Source organism: Clupea harengus, chromosome 25 (assembly GCF_900700415.2).
Source record: "Clupea harengus chromosome 25, Ch_v2.0.2, whole genome shotgun sequence".
Classification (NCBI taxonomy): Eukaryota; Metazoa; Chordata; class Actinopteri; order Clupeiformes; family Clupeidae; genus Clupea; species Clupea harengus.
In genome coordinates, this window is record NC_045176.1 from 1,747,624 (window position 1) to 1,762,623 (window position 15,000).

General features: G+C 44.0%; 2 protein-coding genes across 5 annotated transcripts in view; one reads left to right on the plus strand and one right to left on the minus strand.

Annotated features, from left to right (window-relative positions):
* The window catches only part of theg (theg spermatid protein), a 7,143-nt gene extending 447 nt beyond the window's left edge, over positions 1-6,696 (minus strand). Inside the window, exons 1-7 of one of the 2 annotated variants that reach the window (XM_031563251.2) lie at positions 6,406-6,696; positions 4,635-4,723; positions 4,292-4,353; positions 3,844-3,910; positions 3,253-3,379; positions 1,287-1,434; positions 515-612 (exon numbers count right to left, since the gene is read on the minus strand). In XM_031563251.2, coding sequence (XP_031419111.1) covers positions 515-612; positions 1,287-1,434; positions 3,253-3,379; positions 3,844-3,910; positions 4,292-4,353; positions 4,635-4,696 — 564 coding nt within the window. In that variant the 5' untranslated portion in view covers positions 4,697-4,723; positions 6,406-6,696. Of the gene's footprint in view, positions 1-514; positions 613-1,286; positions 1,435-3,252; positions 3,380-3,843; positions 3,911-4,291; positions 4,354-4,634; positions 5,260-6,405 lie in introns of those variants that run through there. The other variant, XM_042703764.1, reaches the window with a different exon arrangement.
* Positions 6,697-6,761: 65 nt separating this feature from the next.
* The window catches only part of LOC116219628 (zinc finger and SCAN domain-containing protein 2-like), a 9,510-nt gene continuing 1,271 nt past the window's right edge, over positions 6,762-15,000 (plus strand). Inside the window, exons 1-7 of one of the 3 annotated variants that reach the window (XM_031563247.2) lie at positions 6,762-7,100; positions 11,008-11,310; positions 11,610-11,721; positions 12,035-12,127; positions 12,696-12,729; positions 13,326-13,542; positions 14,480-15,000. The exon at positions 14,480-15,000 is cut by the window's right edge and continues 1,271 nt beyond it. In XM_031563247.2, coding sequence (XP_031419107.2) covers positions 6,828-7,100; positions 11,008-11,310; positions 11,610-11,721; positions 12,035-12,127; positions 12,696-12,729; positions 13,326-13,542; positions 14,480-15,000 — 1,553 coding nt within the window. In that variant the 5' untranslated portion in view covers positions 6,762-6,827. The remainder of the gene's footprint in view (positions 7,101-11,007; positions 11,311-11,609; positions 11,722-12,034; positions 12,128-12,695; positions 12,730-13,325; positions 13,543-14,479) is intronic. The other 2 variants (XM_031563249.2, XM_031563250.2) reach the window with 2 other exon arrangements.

Sequence of the window (15,000 nt, forward strand, 5' to 3'; positions counted from 1 at the left end):
ATTTATCACTTGGCTTACCGAGATGTGGAACTAGGGGCTTGTTAGCTGTCTGTGACCATGACCATGACAGCAGTGCCCTTGCAGAGAGCCCTTGATACACGCTACTGGCTTCTCAATGTGTGCCTCATATTCTACACGCTACTGGCTTCTCAATGTGTGCCTCATATTCTACACGCTACTGGCTTCCCAATGTGTGTCTCATATTCTACACGCTACTGGCTTAACAATGTGTGCCTCATATTCTACACGCTACTGGCTTCTCAATGTGTGCCTCATATTCTACACGCTACTGGCTTCTCAATGTGTGCCTCATATTCTACACGCTACTGGCTTCTCAATGTGTGCCTCATATTCTAGATGTGACCTTCAGGAGCGCATCAGGTGTTAAAGAAACTTCAAGGCCTTCGGCACTTGGTCCGAGCCACTTAGTGTGTTTCCCATCTAGTGAACCTGGACTCTGTATAAACACACGAAGGGTGTATTGTTTGTGAAGTGTGTGAGTCTGAGTCCGTACCTGCACACGCTCAGAAGCCACAGCCTCACCCGTCGCCGCTGACAGAGGCCAGGTGACCGGACGGTCAGGCAGGTAGAGGGGGTGGTCAGTCTTAGCAGCTAAGACAGGAGGAGGGGAGGGGGTCAGGCAGGTACAGGGGGTGGTCAGCCTTAGCAGCTAAGACAGGAGGAGGAGGGGGGGGGGCAGAGAGAGAGAGAGAGTGTGTGTGTGTGTGTGTGGAGGGGGGGGGCAGAGAGAGAGAGTGTGTGTGTGTGTGTGTGTGGGGGGGGGCAGAGAGAGAGACAGATAGACAGAGTGTGTGTGGGGGGGGGGGCAGAGAGAGAGACAGACAGACAGACAGACAGACAGAGTGTGTGTGTGTGTGTGTGTGGGGGGGGGGGGGGGGGGGGTCAGAGAGAGAAACAGACAGACAGACAGACAGACAGAGTGTGTGTGTGTGGGGAGAAAGCATGCATTCAATCAATCAATCTCCATCATCTAATCAATCAATCTCCAGAGAGCTGCTACATGGGTGGAGCGGTGTGCGTGACTGGATCTGCAGTTTAAGCAGGGGAGGGGGGGGGGGGGGGGGGGGCGGCATGTGTGCATGTGTCTTTGTGAGTGTGTTGGTAGGTTTGTGTGTGTTTTGCAAGTGAGTCAGTGTGTGTGTTTTTGTTAGTGTATGTGTGTGTTTGTGTACTTGTGTGTGTGTGTGTTTTTGTTAGTTTATGTGCATGTGTGTGTGTATTTGTGTGTGTGTGTGTGTGTGTGTATGAGTACATGAATGTCTTACCAGCCAGAAGGAAGATTCGTGAAGAGGAAGAGGTGGGTCGCTTGCCATTTTCAGGGTGGTCGGACCGGTGCAGTAGCGAGCCCCTCTTGGGCTGTGCCAGCTGACAGACCCTCGGGCTGGCCTCTGCCGCCCGCACCGCTGCCCTCAGCTGGGTGGGCAAACACAAGGGTCTGGATTAGAACACTCAGCTGGGTGGGCAAACACAAGGGTCTGGATTAGAACACTCAGCTGGGTGGGCAAACACAAGGGTCTGGATTAGAACACTCAGCTGGGTGGGCAGGCAAACACAAGGGTCTGGATTAGAACACTCAGCTGGGTGGGCAAACACAAGGGTCTGGATTAGAACACTCAGCTGGGTGGGCAAACACAAGGGTCTGGATTAGAACACTCAGCTGGGTGGGCAGGCAAACACAAGGGTCTGGATTAGAACACTCAGCTGGGTGGGCAGGCAAACACAAGGGTCTGGATTAGAACACTCAGCTGGGTGGGCAAACACAAGGGTCTGGATTAGAACACTCAGCTGGGTGGGCAAACACAAGGGTCTGGATTAGAACACTCAGCTGGGTGGGCAAACACAAGGGTCTGGATTAGAACACTCAGCTGGGTGGGCAGGCAAACACAAGGGTCTGGATTAGGACAATAAGATCTACGGGGGAAGACTTGGCATCGTCGGCCAACTCCCTACCCCTCTCAAACAGGAGTGCTGTTGGTTCATCCTGCTGTTCTAGAGCGCCTACTTGGTTCATCATACTGTTCTAGAGCGCCTACTTGGTTCATCATACTGTTCTAGAGCGCCTACTTGGTTCTGTTCTAGAGCGCCTACTTGGTTCATCATCATACTGTTCTAGAGCGCCTACTCATCATACTGTTCTAGAGCACCTACTTGGTTCATCATACTGTTCTAGAGCGCCTACTTGGTTCATCATACTGTTCTAGAGCGCCTACTTGGATCTCTTTTTATTATCACTGATATGAAGTTGGCACATGTAGACCCTTTGTATAACCCTGGCCTACACTGGAGAACGAACACCCAAGTTGCATTGATTACATATTCCAGTTATTTCTGTTCCATTGTGATATGAACACGCAGTGTTTAATCAGCTGCTTATGAGAAATCGTTATCCTTGTTTTGCATGACGGTACACAGTACATCCAATCTGCCCTCTTCTTTAACAGTAAACACCTTTCAATCAAATCTTTTGATTCATGGCAAACTGATACATGCAACAGCCTGCATGTCACAAAACTTTTTTCAATAAAAATTATTTATTTTATTATCATTATTGAACCAAGAATTTAACTTTGGGAACGCTAGTAAATTGCAATGCAAGGAAAGACTATTGACCTTCTTTATTAAAGAGGATAATGGGTTTCAGCTGTGCTGACACAATTACAAAGGTGGTTTTCATGATAGAAAATAGATAAAATATACTTTATATTGTTGTCAAAAAGGTGTTAACATCAGCATATACGTCACGTGCATGCTGCACAGCTACGGCCTGTTTGAATGGCCTGTAACATTTGAGTTTAACAGACAGGACCTGGATATCCTGTGTTTTAATGAGGGGAGAAGAAGGAGGGCATCTCACCATCTTCTGCATAACAGCAATGATGCTGCTCAGCCCTGAGGTAAAGTCATGTTGCTATGCTACACATTAGTCTCTCAGGAAATAAGCTGTAACCTAGATGACTTAATGGCTCCAACATAAAGAATCCTTTAAGAGGACACTCAAACCAGACCACTGCTGTAGAGCTGACACTGAAATATAGGCTCTGAGTAAATTACTCTGAATACTACAGATAACCTTCATGAAAGGTTCAAAGGTAGAATTTTCAAGGGATTTTCAATGGGAAAGAGAACAACCCCTTACTTTTTATCGTCGTTGTCAATAAGTGCGTGTCATCTCTATTCTCTATACAAGAAATCGGTCATTGAAAAATGAGGACAGAACGCTGCAGTGCTCACTGTGGCCAGTAGAGGGCGGTCTTGTTGCCAGCCAACTGCAGGGAGGCGTGGCAGGGCCAGAGAGCGGACCCTGTCTGATGGATAAGCCGTCAGGGCAGCCATGCTCACATGCCACTTCGGAGAACGCCTGCAGAGTAGAGAACAAGAGAGAGAGAACAAGAAGGAGAGAGATGGAGAAAGAGAGGGAGAGAGAGAGAGGAGGAGGAGGAATAGGAGGACAGATGGATGATCCACATCAGGGGAAAGACCCACCCTGACTTACAATATATGTCAGTTAATACTAGCAGTGGAATACTAGCAGTTTTAGTGATTTTGCAGTCTTGCACTGCATGTGATAATAGAAGTAGAACTTGGATAACTGAAGTAAAATGTTAAATACTCAGGAATTTGGTAAAGAAATTAGACAGGAAATATATGTTCTTTCTCCTGTACGTGTTCAAAATATGGAACAGAAATGGAGAATGGCAATCTCACTGTGCAACTAATTGTGTGTGTGTGTGTGTGTGTGTGTGTGTGTGTGTGTGTGTGTGTGTGTGTGTGTGTGTGTGTGTGTGTGTGTGTGTGTGTGTGTGTGTGTGTGTGTGTAAGTACCTGCTTTGCATAAAACCAGAGTGGGTTTGCTTGCTCTCTGTTAGCTGGGACCACCGTGGCGACAACTCTGTGTATATCACAATCAAAACAACTCTGTGTATATCACAATTAAAACAACTCTGTGTATATCGCAATTATATATATCCTAAATTTCCCTCGGAATTAATAAAGTATCCATCTATCTATCTATCTATTAAAACAATCAAAACATCTCTGTGTATATCGCAATTAAAACAATCAAAACAATCAGCCTTTCAAAAGGAATACAAACAAAAAGGTGCAAACAATCATTTCATAAGGCATCAGTGAATCCGTTTAATTTCCTTCCTTCAAGCAAGATTACTATTATAACTGAACACGGCAAGGGAACAGAATAGCATGGAATTACTATTATAACTGAACACGGCAAGGGAACGGAATAGCATGTATTTCAAGCCTTATTTCACACCGATGTTGGTCGCTGTGCCACTTCGTTTTGCTGGAAGTTTATCCAGCCAGTACACAGAGCGTCTGGAAGAGAACATAAATACACAAATCTGTGTTAATCTGTCTGAGTTTGGATGAACTATAACAAAGATGAATTTAACCCCAAACTTTTTTTTTTTCTCCCTGCTCCGCATTAGTCCTGAAGATGAATTGGTAAAATGATATTTCAAGTTGGTGCAAAATTGAGTAATTGAGTTCTGAACTGTCAAGTTGACATAACTCAAAAAAGCCAGTGAAATTTGTTGACTTTTTTTTTAAGTTTAGCCTACTTTTTTTTTTTTTTTACAGTGTGGGAGGTCACCTACCTGTCGGGGAATCGGAGGAGGTCGGGTTTAGGTTGAGCGAGTCGATCTATCCGGGTTGCCATGGGCGGAGTCAGACAGGTGCTGGCTACCTGCGAAACCCAACAGTGACTAAAGGTGAGTCTTTGCCCTCAGCGCTCAAAAGTGCTCAGCATCATGTAGACCCACCTACTGTATATCTCATCCTACACATGTTATGGCAGACACCCCCATGCCAATTCCCCTCCTATATCTCATCCTACACACGTTATGGCAGACACCCCATGCCAATTCCCCTCCTATATCTCATCCTACACACGTTATGGCAGACACCCCATGCCAATTCCCCTCCTATATCTCATCCTACACACGTTATGGCAGACACCCCCATGCCAATTCCCCACCTATATCTCACCTAATTTATGACAATTAGAAAAATGAATAAAGAGGTGGACAATGTGGCGTCCCCAAAACTGAAGCACCCACAGCTCTTGAGCGTCTGATTGGTTGGCCGCAGTATGAAGCACCCACAGCTCTAGAGCGTCTGATTGGTTGGCCGCAGTATGAAGCACCCACAGCTCTAGAGCATCTGATTGGTTGGCTGCAGTATGAAGCACCCACAGCTCTTGGTTGGCTTAAACATCCCAACCTATTCACCAATGGGATAAGAACTAGGCTACTAACTTTGCGAACCTGCACCATTTCCAAACTGAACCAGCTCCAAACTGTACCTGAATATTGTGTTACTGTCCCCAAATACAACGATTTAATGAGAACACAATGTTTACATAAAGTTATGTAAACCCCCATTACCGTTGTCAGATTGCATTGCTGGTTGTGACCGAACTTTAACGTTACAGCTTGACTGTGTATTAACTTAAAATACAAACATACAAAAGGAAGTGACATGAAGTTAAAAAGAAGAAGTGACATGAAGTTAACTTTCGACTCTTTCGACAGAAACATCCTGTTGACGCGTACATTCTCGAACTTATTCAGGGTCTGACTGGTTCAAAACGGTAGCTATGGGAGCACCGCTGTTCCAAAGTACACGCTCAACAGTTGCTATGGTAGCTCCAAACTTTACTTTCCACGGAGGAGCAGTGGCTCATTAGCATTTAAAGGAACAGGGATTCAAAACAGGTAGCTCTGAACAGGGCTGTTTTAGACAGGAAGGGAATGGTGTTGTTTTGCTTGAAACTTTTTGACCCAAGTATGTTTTCGATACAGATATTTCAATCACGGTGCTATGAATTGCTGACAGCTAGCGAGCTGTTGGTGGAGGAGGAAGTGTTTTTGTTCGTGACTATAAAGGAAGGTAACACTGTATGTGTGCTTCCTAGGGATCTCATAATGTAGAAAGAGTAGGGCTTAAATTCATTTTCGGTAAAGTACCTAAAAGTTTCTGCCCAACTTTACTGGTGTGCTCAGTGCCAGTAACACAGGCAAGTTTTCTCAACCTAATTTTAAACGAAGAAGTAATACCAGTTAGAACTCGTATTTATCTTAATTAACTCCAACGGTTACACTTCAGCTGTAGGCAGTTATCCTAGGTAGGCTAGCTATCCATACGTATGTTCAAATGGGATGGGAGGTATAGACAAAGTCCTTTATAACGTTTATAGCCTAGTGAAAAGTTGTTATTTTTCATTCTTTCAACAGCATTAACAGTAGCGTTTAAAATCTGTGGATAGCTGTTCAATTATTTCTGGGTCCAATAACGTCTCTGCTATCCCAAAGCCTGGTCTGTAGGACCATGAAATGCATTTTTGCTTTGCTAATAATATTAGCCTACCTGCAAACCGCCTGTCAAACGCTGTCGCCTTTGGGTCAGCTCAGGAATCCATCTGTTGCTGTAGCAACATCTGACGCGGTATCAAAGTTGCATGCCTGCATCCTATAACGTCACTGGACAATTTATATATTAAGTTTCCTCAATGTAAAGATGGCCTTTTATGCTTCCCCCTTTCTTTTATCGTGTCATATAGCTTTTTGTTCATGTAAACGGTCTGCAAAGTAACAAAAAAGCCAACCAGAGGGAGTAACTCACTCCCACAGAAACCTATTTTCTCAGCTGCCTGAAAGGCTTGGAATTCAAGCCCCTTTCCTTTGTGTAAAAGATGACGCAATCTCGTAACACAATCCTGGCAGCATACTTGGCACGCCCTCACACAGCAACTACTGTACGCCGGGGAGAGGTTGTTTAGCTTTGTAGCCATGTCGAGGAGACGCTGTGTTTTGCGTTGTGAGGGGAAATCTCCTTTGTATGCTCTGCCAAAGGTAGAACAACAGAGAAGTCAGTGGTTGAACTTCGTTTTTACTAATGTTCCCTCCACTGTTCCGAACATTTTACTGTGTGTCCGGCACTTCACGGAGGACTGCTTCAAAAACCGTGCGCAGTTCGATGCTGGATTTTCACAGCTCTTACTCCTAAAGGACGGGGCAATTCCAACTTTGTGTGGCCCAAGTGGAGCTTCAGGCTCACAACCTGTAAGTATAAGCATTCATATTTGTGGATGTGCGATATTTAAAATAAACAAGCTAGCTACTACCAGTGTGGAGTTGGCTGTAGCTAAGCCGTAGACCCAATGCTCAGCTGTAAGCTTCGTTGATAACTTGCCAACTAATGTTATTGTTATGATGGTTTTGCTCATCAACTGCAGGACCACTTTTAACGATGTTTTTTTCGATTACTAGATGTTGAACAGTGTTCAAGTGTGGATGTAGATTTATGATTACAAGCTGTAATGTTACAGTCGCAACCCAAAGTAGGCTTCTGCTAACCGGATAGCTAAGTTTCTAAAAAAAAAAACGGTATATTTAATTTACTCATGTATTATTTCGAGTCCTGCCTGCCTGATGACTGCCTGTCTGTTCGCGGGATCGGCTTTGAAACTCCCCGGACATTACAATGGCTTCTAAGGCGAAGTACCCTAGATAGCCAGCACAATTGGCCTGATTTTTGATGAGTGTTAGCATTATCGCCTAAGGTCCGTTTCGGCAGAAGTACTGTGGCTCTTGAATGAGCCAAGTCCGACATGCTGTAGTAGGACTGAAGCTTAATTTATGGTTAGTACATTGCTTTTTACTCGGCCCGATAGTTGTTTAGTCTGCTACTGACGGCGTCAGACGCAAGATGTATTAAAGTGTGTGACTCGACGCTCATGGGGCTGACATTTATCATGTCATTGCTCTTTGGCATCAGTAATACAATATTATGCGACAGACGGACACAATACCATACAAGTCCCATTTCTGTAAAGTGACTGTCGTCCTGCTACCTATGGAAAAGCCATAGACCGACTGTCATCAGCAATATGAAGCCAGGACGCCGTGTAAAGGTCTCCTTTGGACACCATCTGGTAAGTGACTGACACTTGTGAGATTTTACTTGTGTTTCATCAATGTAAATTATAAGTGTACATTTCTAAATCACAGAAATATCCCAAACAATCAACCAGCATATCATTCATTGATAATTATACCTTGGATTCTCCAACAAGTCAAGTTACAGGGAAACTTCTGGACTTTTTTCATAAATGTATCTTTTTTGAACTTTAAGTACAATGAACATAATATATATATTTTTTCAATAATTCAATTTAATAATTGACTACAGGCACTCGGTGAGGAACCCGAAAAAAACCAGAAATGAAGCAATGACTGTGCAAACATTTCCTACAGTTGCTTTACAGTTAGCGTGTACGTCTGTAGCTATACTCTCTATGTTGTCCGACCTTTATAATAACATTTACGAGCCTGTCAGTGGATAAAACTAGAGTTTACTTTGACATGCTGGGTTCCTCATAATATTCGATTGAATAGCCTTTTGCAGTTGCATGTTATGTCAGCGTTTTAACTCAATAGGCTAGTGGACCGATTTCGATAGTTAATGGTACTAAATGTTTGGACCTAAGAAGATTAAAAACTAGGGACCAGCCGTCTAACACACACAGTTTTAGCAAAAAGCTAGACTCATTGGCATGGCAGTCAGAGGGCATGCTCATCAGTAGTGCTACCTTCATCACACAGTTGTTTTGATTTCTTTTAAATCTGTTTCAGGCCAACATTTTTGACATTCCGACGTTTGGTGCACTCTGGAGACGGCTCATTTATGTGGCCTCTGGTTTGGTGCACTCTGGAGACGGCTCATTTATGTGGCCTCTGGTTTGGTGCACTCTGGAGACGGCTCATTTATGTGGCCTCTGGTTTGGTGCACTCTGGAGACGGCTCATTTATGTGGCCTCTGGTTTGGTGCACTCTGGAGAAGGCTCATTTATGTGGCCTCTGGTTTTGGTGCACTCTGGAGACGGCTCATTTATGTGGCCTCTGGTTTGGTGCACTCTGGAGACGGCTCATTTATGTGGCCTCTGGTTTGGTGCACTCTGGAGACGGCTCATTTATGTGGCCTCTGGTTTGGTGCACTCTGGAGACGGCTCATTTATGTGGCCTCTGGTCACTCCAAGGCACCAATTGCCCAACTACGACATGGATGGATCATACATGATTATAAACCCCCCCCCCCCCCCCCCCCCAACAGCTCCTGTTAACATTCAAAATGTATCCTTTAAAGCAATATCACACCCCTACCCTCAACCCGCCCAGCTACCTATACAAACACACACACACACACACACACACCACACACACACGTATTCAAAAATACAGAAATTACTCTGAGAATGTTAGTATGTATGTGAGTGAGAGCTAGAGCAAAACGGATTGAGAAGGCGATACAATTATTTTGTCTGTAAATATGTTCAGAATCAGTTGATGAATTAAACACATTTTGCTTTGCTGTTGTACTGTCTTTGCTGTAGTGTTTGAGGTTGTGTTTGTTACCAATTGTCAATAAAGGTACCTTGTATTTTTAAACAGATTACGAGTTTTGAATTTGTGTTTCTTCTCAAGTACATTTGGCCGTTTCCGGGCCATATCTTGCCTGGGGCACGAGCTGACACTAAGCCAGATCAGTTTTACCGTATGTTGGCCAGACCTGGGCCGAAATAAATACTGACAATAAGTACCTGGAGTATTGGGTATAGAGCAGGAGTATGCACTAGTGGAGCATAGAGGAGCAGGAGTATAGAGGAGCAGGAGTATAGAGGTGGAGTATAGAGGAGCAGGAGTATAGAGCAGGAGTATAGAGCAGCAGGAGTATAGAGGAGGAGGAGTATAGAGCAGGAGTATAGAGGTGGAGTATAGAGCAGCAGGAGTATAGAGGAGGAGTATAGAGCAGCAGGAGTATAGAGGAGGAGGAGTATAGAGCAGGAGTATAGAGGAGCAGGAGTATAGAGGAGGAGTATAGAGCAGCAGGAGTATAGAGGAGGAGTATAGAGCAGGAGTATAGAGGAGCAGGAGTATAGAGTATAGATATATCAATCTTTATGACAATAAAAGTCTATAGAAATTGTCGTGTGTTCTTTCAGTGTTTGATATGTAACATGTTAACAATTGACACAAGTCAGATGAGCAGTAAGCAAGGGAAGACTACGAGGGAACAGTCATTCATTGTACTTTCTTCCTGTCATATTGTTATTACAGGAATGACTGATGACTCGTATGCACAAAAAAACCTTACTGCTCGATTTCCCAAGGCCCATAGTGTGCTCTATAGATGTTGAATGCATTCTGTAGTGAGAACACATTCAAGCACATGGGTTCGAGGCCAGGATGATCGTCCATGCACACTGGTTGATTCTGAAGCTGCAGTAGCTAGTCTTCTTGTAATCTTGAATATTTGAAAGAGTAAGTGACATGGAATATAAAACAGATGATGACTGCATAATTACGATGCCATTCACCAATAATTAATTCTACCTGTGGTATCTCTCTGCAGCATACATTCTTGGGCTCTGTAGGCATTTTTTCACCCTTGTCACAAATACACCTGTATCAGGAAAGAGATTTAAACATTGCAGGTATAGTGTATTTGAATGTCGTGTTACTATTAAAGACATAGGTCACCAAATGCAACGATTTAATGAAAAAAAATGTTTACACACTGTAACTGAGTTAAACATACATTTATACGAGTTAAGTCCTACATTCCCTGCTTGGTCCATTACTGTTGTCATAGCATTGCTGGCTGTGATCTAACTTTACAGCTAGGGTTTTACTCGTGACATTTGAATGATTTGCGTTAAGTGCATTTACTTAAACACCAGAAACCCTCACTTTTAACAACCAGTAACTTACTTACACACTGTATTTGTTACATAATCACACATACTCGCGTCACTAGCATTGGGTTGTCTTTGCACTGCAAGACCGTATGACCATGTCAATCGCTATCCATATTTCTCCAAATGTACACGCTCAACAGCCTTGTTCCTTGTGGTATTTTGATGTCTAGACAAGTTAAGCAATTTGTCTCTGCTTTGTGTAAAACTAATAGGTGGTGTGCCTTCGACTTCAGCAGGACACTGATCGCCAGATATCAGAAGTGTGCGTCGTCCAAGGTTGCAGCAGGACCTCACAGCTCCAGAGTTTCCCCACAGACCCGGCGCTTCGGCAGCAGTGGATGACTTGCCTCGTGGGGCGCCTGAAGCACCCTGTTAACCCTTCAAGCAGCGCGTGCAGTGCACACTTCACCGCTGACTGCTTCATGAACGGGCAGCAGAATCAGTCAGGTGTGGCTCCCAGCTTAACGCTCAAGGCGGACGCACTGCCAACACTCTTCATAGGCAACAGCAACAAGGTAGGTGGTCTCTCCGTAGCGAGTCATGATATGTTATTATGCAGTTATACAGTAGTGGGACTCCAGCAATAGAAGGTGTCATGAATGACATGAAGTTCTATAGAAGGTGTCATGAATGACATGAAGTTCTATAGAAGGTGTCATGAATGACATGAAGTTCTATAGAAGGTATCATGAATGACATGAAGTTCTATAGAAGGTGTCATGAATGACCTGAAGTACTATAGAAGATGTCATGAATGACATGAAGTTCTATAGAAGGTGTCATAAATGACATGAAGTTCTATTTCCAACCCCAGATGCAACCCTGGCCCCTGGAGAGGCGCAGCGTGGCGTGTCAGTGTGATCCTCCACGGAAATCGGTTGGAACGCAGTTGTCCAAGAACACGCTTCTCTCCGTGCGAAGCAAAGGTTTGTAGTCGTTGATGGATCAGTAATGCAATGGTAATGACTTGATAACTACACCTGTGTGCGTATCTGATATAGAAGCACATTTTCAGACTTGCACACTTCAAGTACACACTTGAAGTGCAAATTAACGTACTTAATATCCGATTATTTTTCTGATCAGAAGTATAGCAGCTTGTAGGCCATTCTTAACATCAGACACACAGAGAGATGGATGTATTGATGCTGTCTTCCCCTCTCGGACAGTAGAGTTCATTCTGTTTTACTTGATTCCTGCCTCATGCTGGTGTCACATTTGTGTGTGTTTCTGTTCCAGCAACTCAGACTCCTGCAGTGACGCACATTTCCCTTGACGAGAGTGTGGACTTTATGGCATCTGGTGCAAAAATCACAATGAGAGAATCGAGAGGTACGGTAAAAACATTTCATTTACATTACATTTAGTCATTTAGCAGTCTCCAATTTGTGTCTCCAGTGGTTTGCAATGTGTGTGTGCACACTTATAATTATTAAACATTCAGAAGCCATCCCTTACCACATTACCTTAAAACGTATCAGGAGGTGGATAATAACACATTAACAAAACACATCAGTGTGGTTGAGATGCTTTTTTAAAAAAAAAACATTTCTCATTTGTGTGCCATGGCAGTTGGCATTGAGATCCTTGAGGGCACCTGGTAAACCAATGAAATAAATGAACACACATTTGAACAACACCCCAGAGAAGGCCAGGATATTTATGTAAGGATGCAGCGTGTGCGTGCGTGTGTGTGTGTGTGTGTGTGTGTGTGTGTGTGTGTGAGAGAGAGAGAGTGTGTTTATGTAAGGATGCTAAAGCGATACAATAAGAAGCATGCTATTTTCAGGCATGGTTCACATATAAAATCCTACCAGAGTGAAAATGTATCAGACGCATTTATATAAATGGTTTAGTTGGCCTTAGTACTAAATTTAGAACATTATATTTACCCTTACAGAGACCAAGAGTGACTCTTCCTTAATGCTGAACAGGTAAGTTGATTCTTTTCTGTGAGTATTACTTGCGCTAAGATAACTGTTGCATTAAAATCAGTTACTGATTTCCTAAACTGTGTGCATTAAAGTTACACTATGCAACAGTTTGACACTTTCTGAGGTATGGTTCTATAGGCAACTAGTTTTGGTACCATCCTCAAATTCATTTTGAAAGCATACGGTCATGTGAAAGGACATAAACAGTTAGTGTGTTGGCTGTTGGTGGTGTTTGCTAGGTTTTTGAGTGCCTTTTAGGTAGTTAGCTTGCTAGTTTTGGAACAGAAAGGAATTTGACCACAAAGATAAACTATGATAAGCTCAGAGTTCCTGTGCACACTTAATTCTGGATTAAAAATTATTGAAAAAGATAAACGAGCAGAGTAATTGGCCACCACAAAGAGCTTAATTTAATCTCGAATTAAGAGTTTAATTTAATCTGGAATAACGTTGTATATATATATATTTTTTATGTTATTTAAGTATGTGGCGGTTTCAAGATATATCTGTGTGTGTGAATCCCTGCTCACTCCACTTCACCGGTGTGCAGGACCAAACTTGTTGTTACATCACGCGTCTCTATTGTGTTGCTGAAGGGACACCTTAGTGTCGGAGGCTGTTGTGCAGATTGCCAGCCTGCTGCAGCTGTTCCAGAGGTGCTTAGGGTGCTGCAGTCAGGTGTGCAGGATCACCACGCGCCGCGACGGGCCCGTCCTCCACGTGGTGCAGCAGTGTTGGACGTGCCGCCACCGCAGAGAGTGGGCCAGCCATCCCCCAGACCACCTGTTCACAGACCCAGCAGACAGTCACCAGGTAATGGGCTGGCTCGGTTTGTTTGTTTTGTTATACATTTAGTCATTTAGCAGACGCTTTTATCCAAAGCGACTTACAAGGATGTATACACATTTTACATTAACACTGATGGCACACTGCACATCAGGAGCAATTAGGGGTTCAGTGTCTTGCTCAAGGACGCTTCGACAGGGAATCGAACTAGCAACCTTCTGATTACTAACCGACTTCTCTACCTCCTGTACCACTGTCGCCCCTTCTGTTTGTGTGTGCTTCTTTCAAACGAGCTGGTTATCTATGACTGACGTCTGGGTGAGGATCGACCCCCTGTCTTTATGATAGTGATGCTTTATGACATATTCAGTAGTTGGATTATTAGGAGTTATTAGTTACTAGTAGTCCGAGCCAAAGACATTGTTGCTGTACATTCAATTCAATTCAATTTTATTTATATAGGGCCAGAACAATACAATTATCTTTACAGAGCCCCTCCCTGTTAGTCAGGAAGGAACCTTAAGCAGAACCACGGCACATAAGGGGGGGACCCATCTGCTTGAGGTCGGCCGGGTGGAGATAGGAATACATGACAGTGGTGTGTGTGTGTGTGTGTGTGTGTGTGTGTGTGTGTGTGTGTGTGTGTGGTGTGTGTGTGTGTGTGTGTGTGTGAGTGTGTGTGTGAGCCAAAGGCATTGTTGCTGTACATTGACAGTGGTGTGTGTGTGTGTGTGTGTTTGTATGTGTGTGTGTGTGTGTGTGTGTGTGTGTGTGTGTGTGAGCCAAAGACATTGTTGCTGTACATTGTTACTAAGGTGTTGTGACTGTAGATGTGTTGAATAATGCAAGAGTATTGTGTATGTATTATTAAAGACTATTAAAGTAGTGTATGTATTATTAAAGACTATTAAAGTATGTTTTGGAAAATTGGCAGATGATTAAAACCACTGTATGTTTCATATAGGCAGAAGAGGAGTCAGTGGAACGGTCATGTGAAGACATTGACATAGATATGGAGGAGGAGATGACCGAGGAGGAAGAGGAGGAGGAGGAGGAACAGGAACAGGAGGAACAGAAGTCAAAGAGGAAAAGGAATGACAGTGACGATGAGTGGGCTCCAAGTATTGAAGGATTCATGCAGACGTCTGACAAGGAGTCTGGTTCAGAGGAGGAGGAGGAGGAGGACCGTCCTTTCATGATGGCGTGGTGCCGTGACTGTGGGGAGGAGTCCAGCACCTGCTGTTCCGAGCAGGACCACCGTCAGCTCTACTGCTGTGTTCAGTGCGGCTACAGGGAAGACCACCAAGGTCCTGCCTGCACAGATGGCCAAGAAACCCAAAACATGGACAATCCCAAAGCCCCCACTGCTAGTAACCAAGAGGTCACCTGTGATGTCAAACAAGAAGATGACAGCAATAACAAACTAACTGCTTCCAGTGGTTGCCTTGGGGATTCAAATAGCAGTCAAGGGGTCCTCACTTGTGG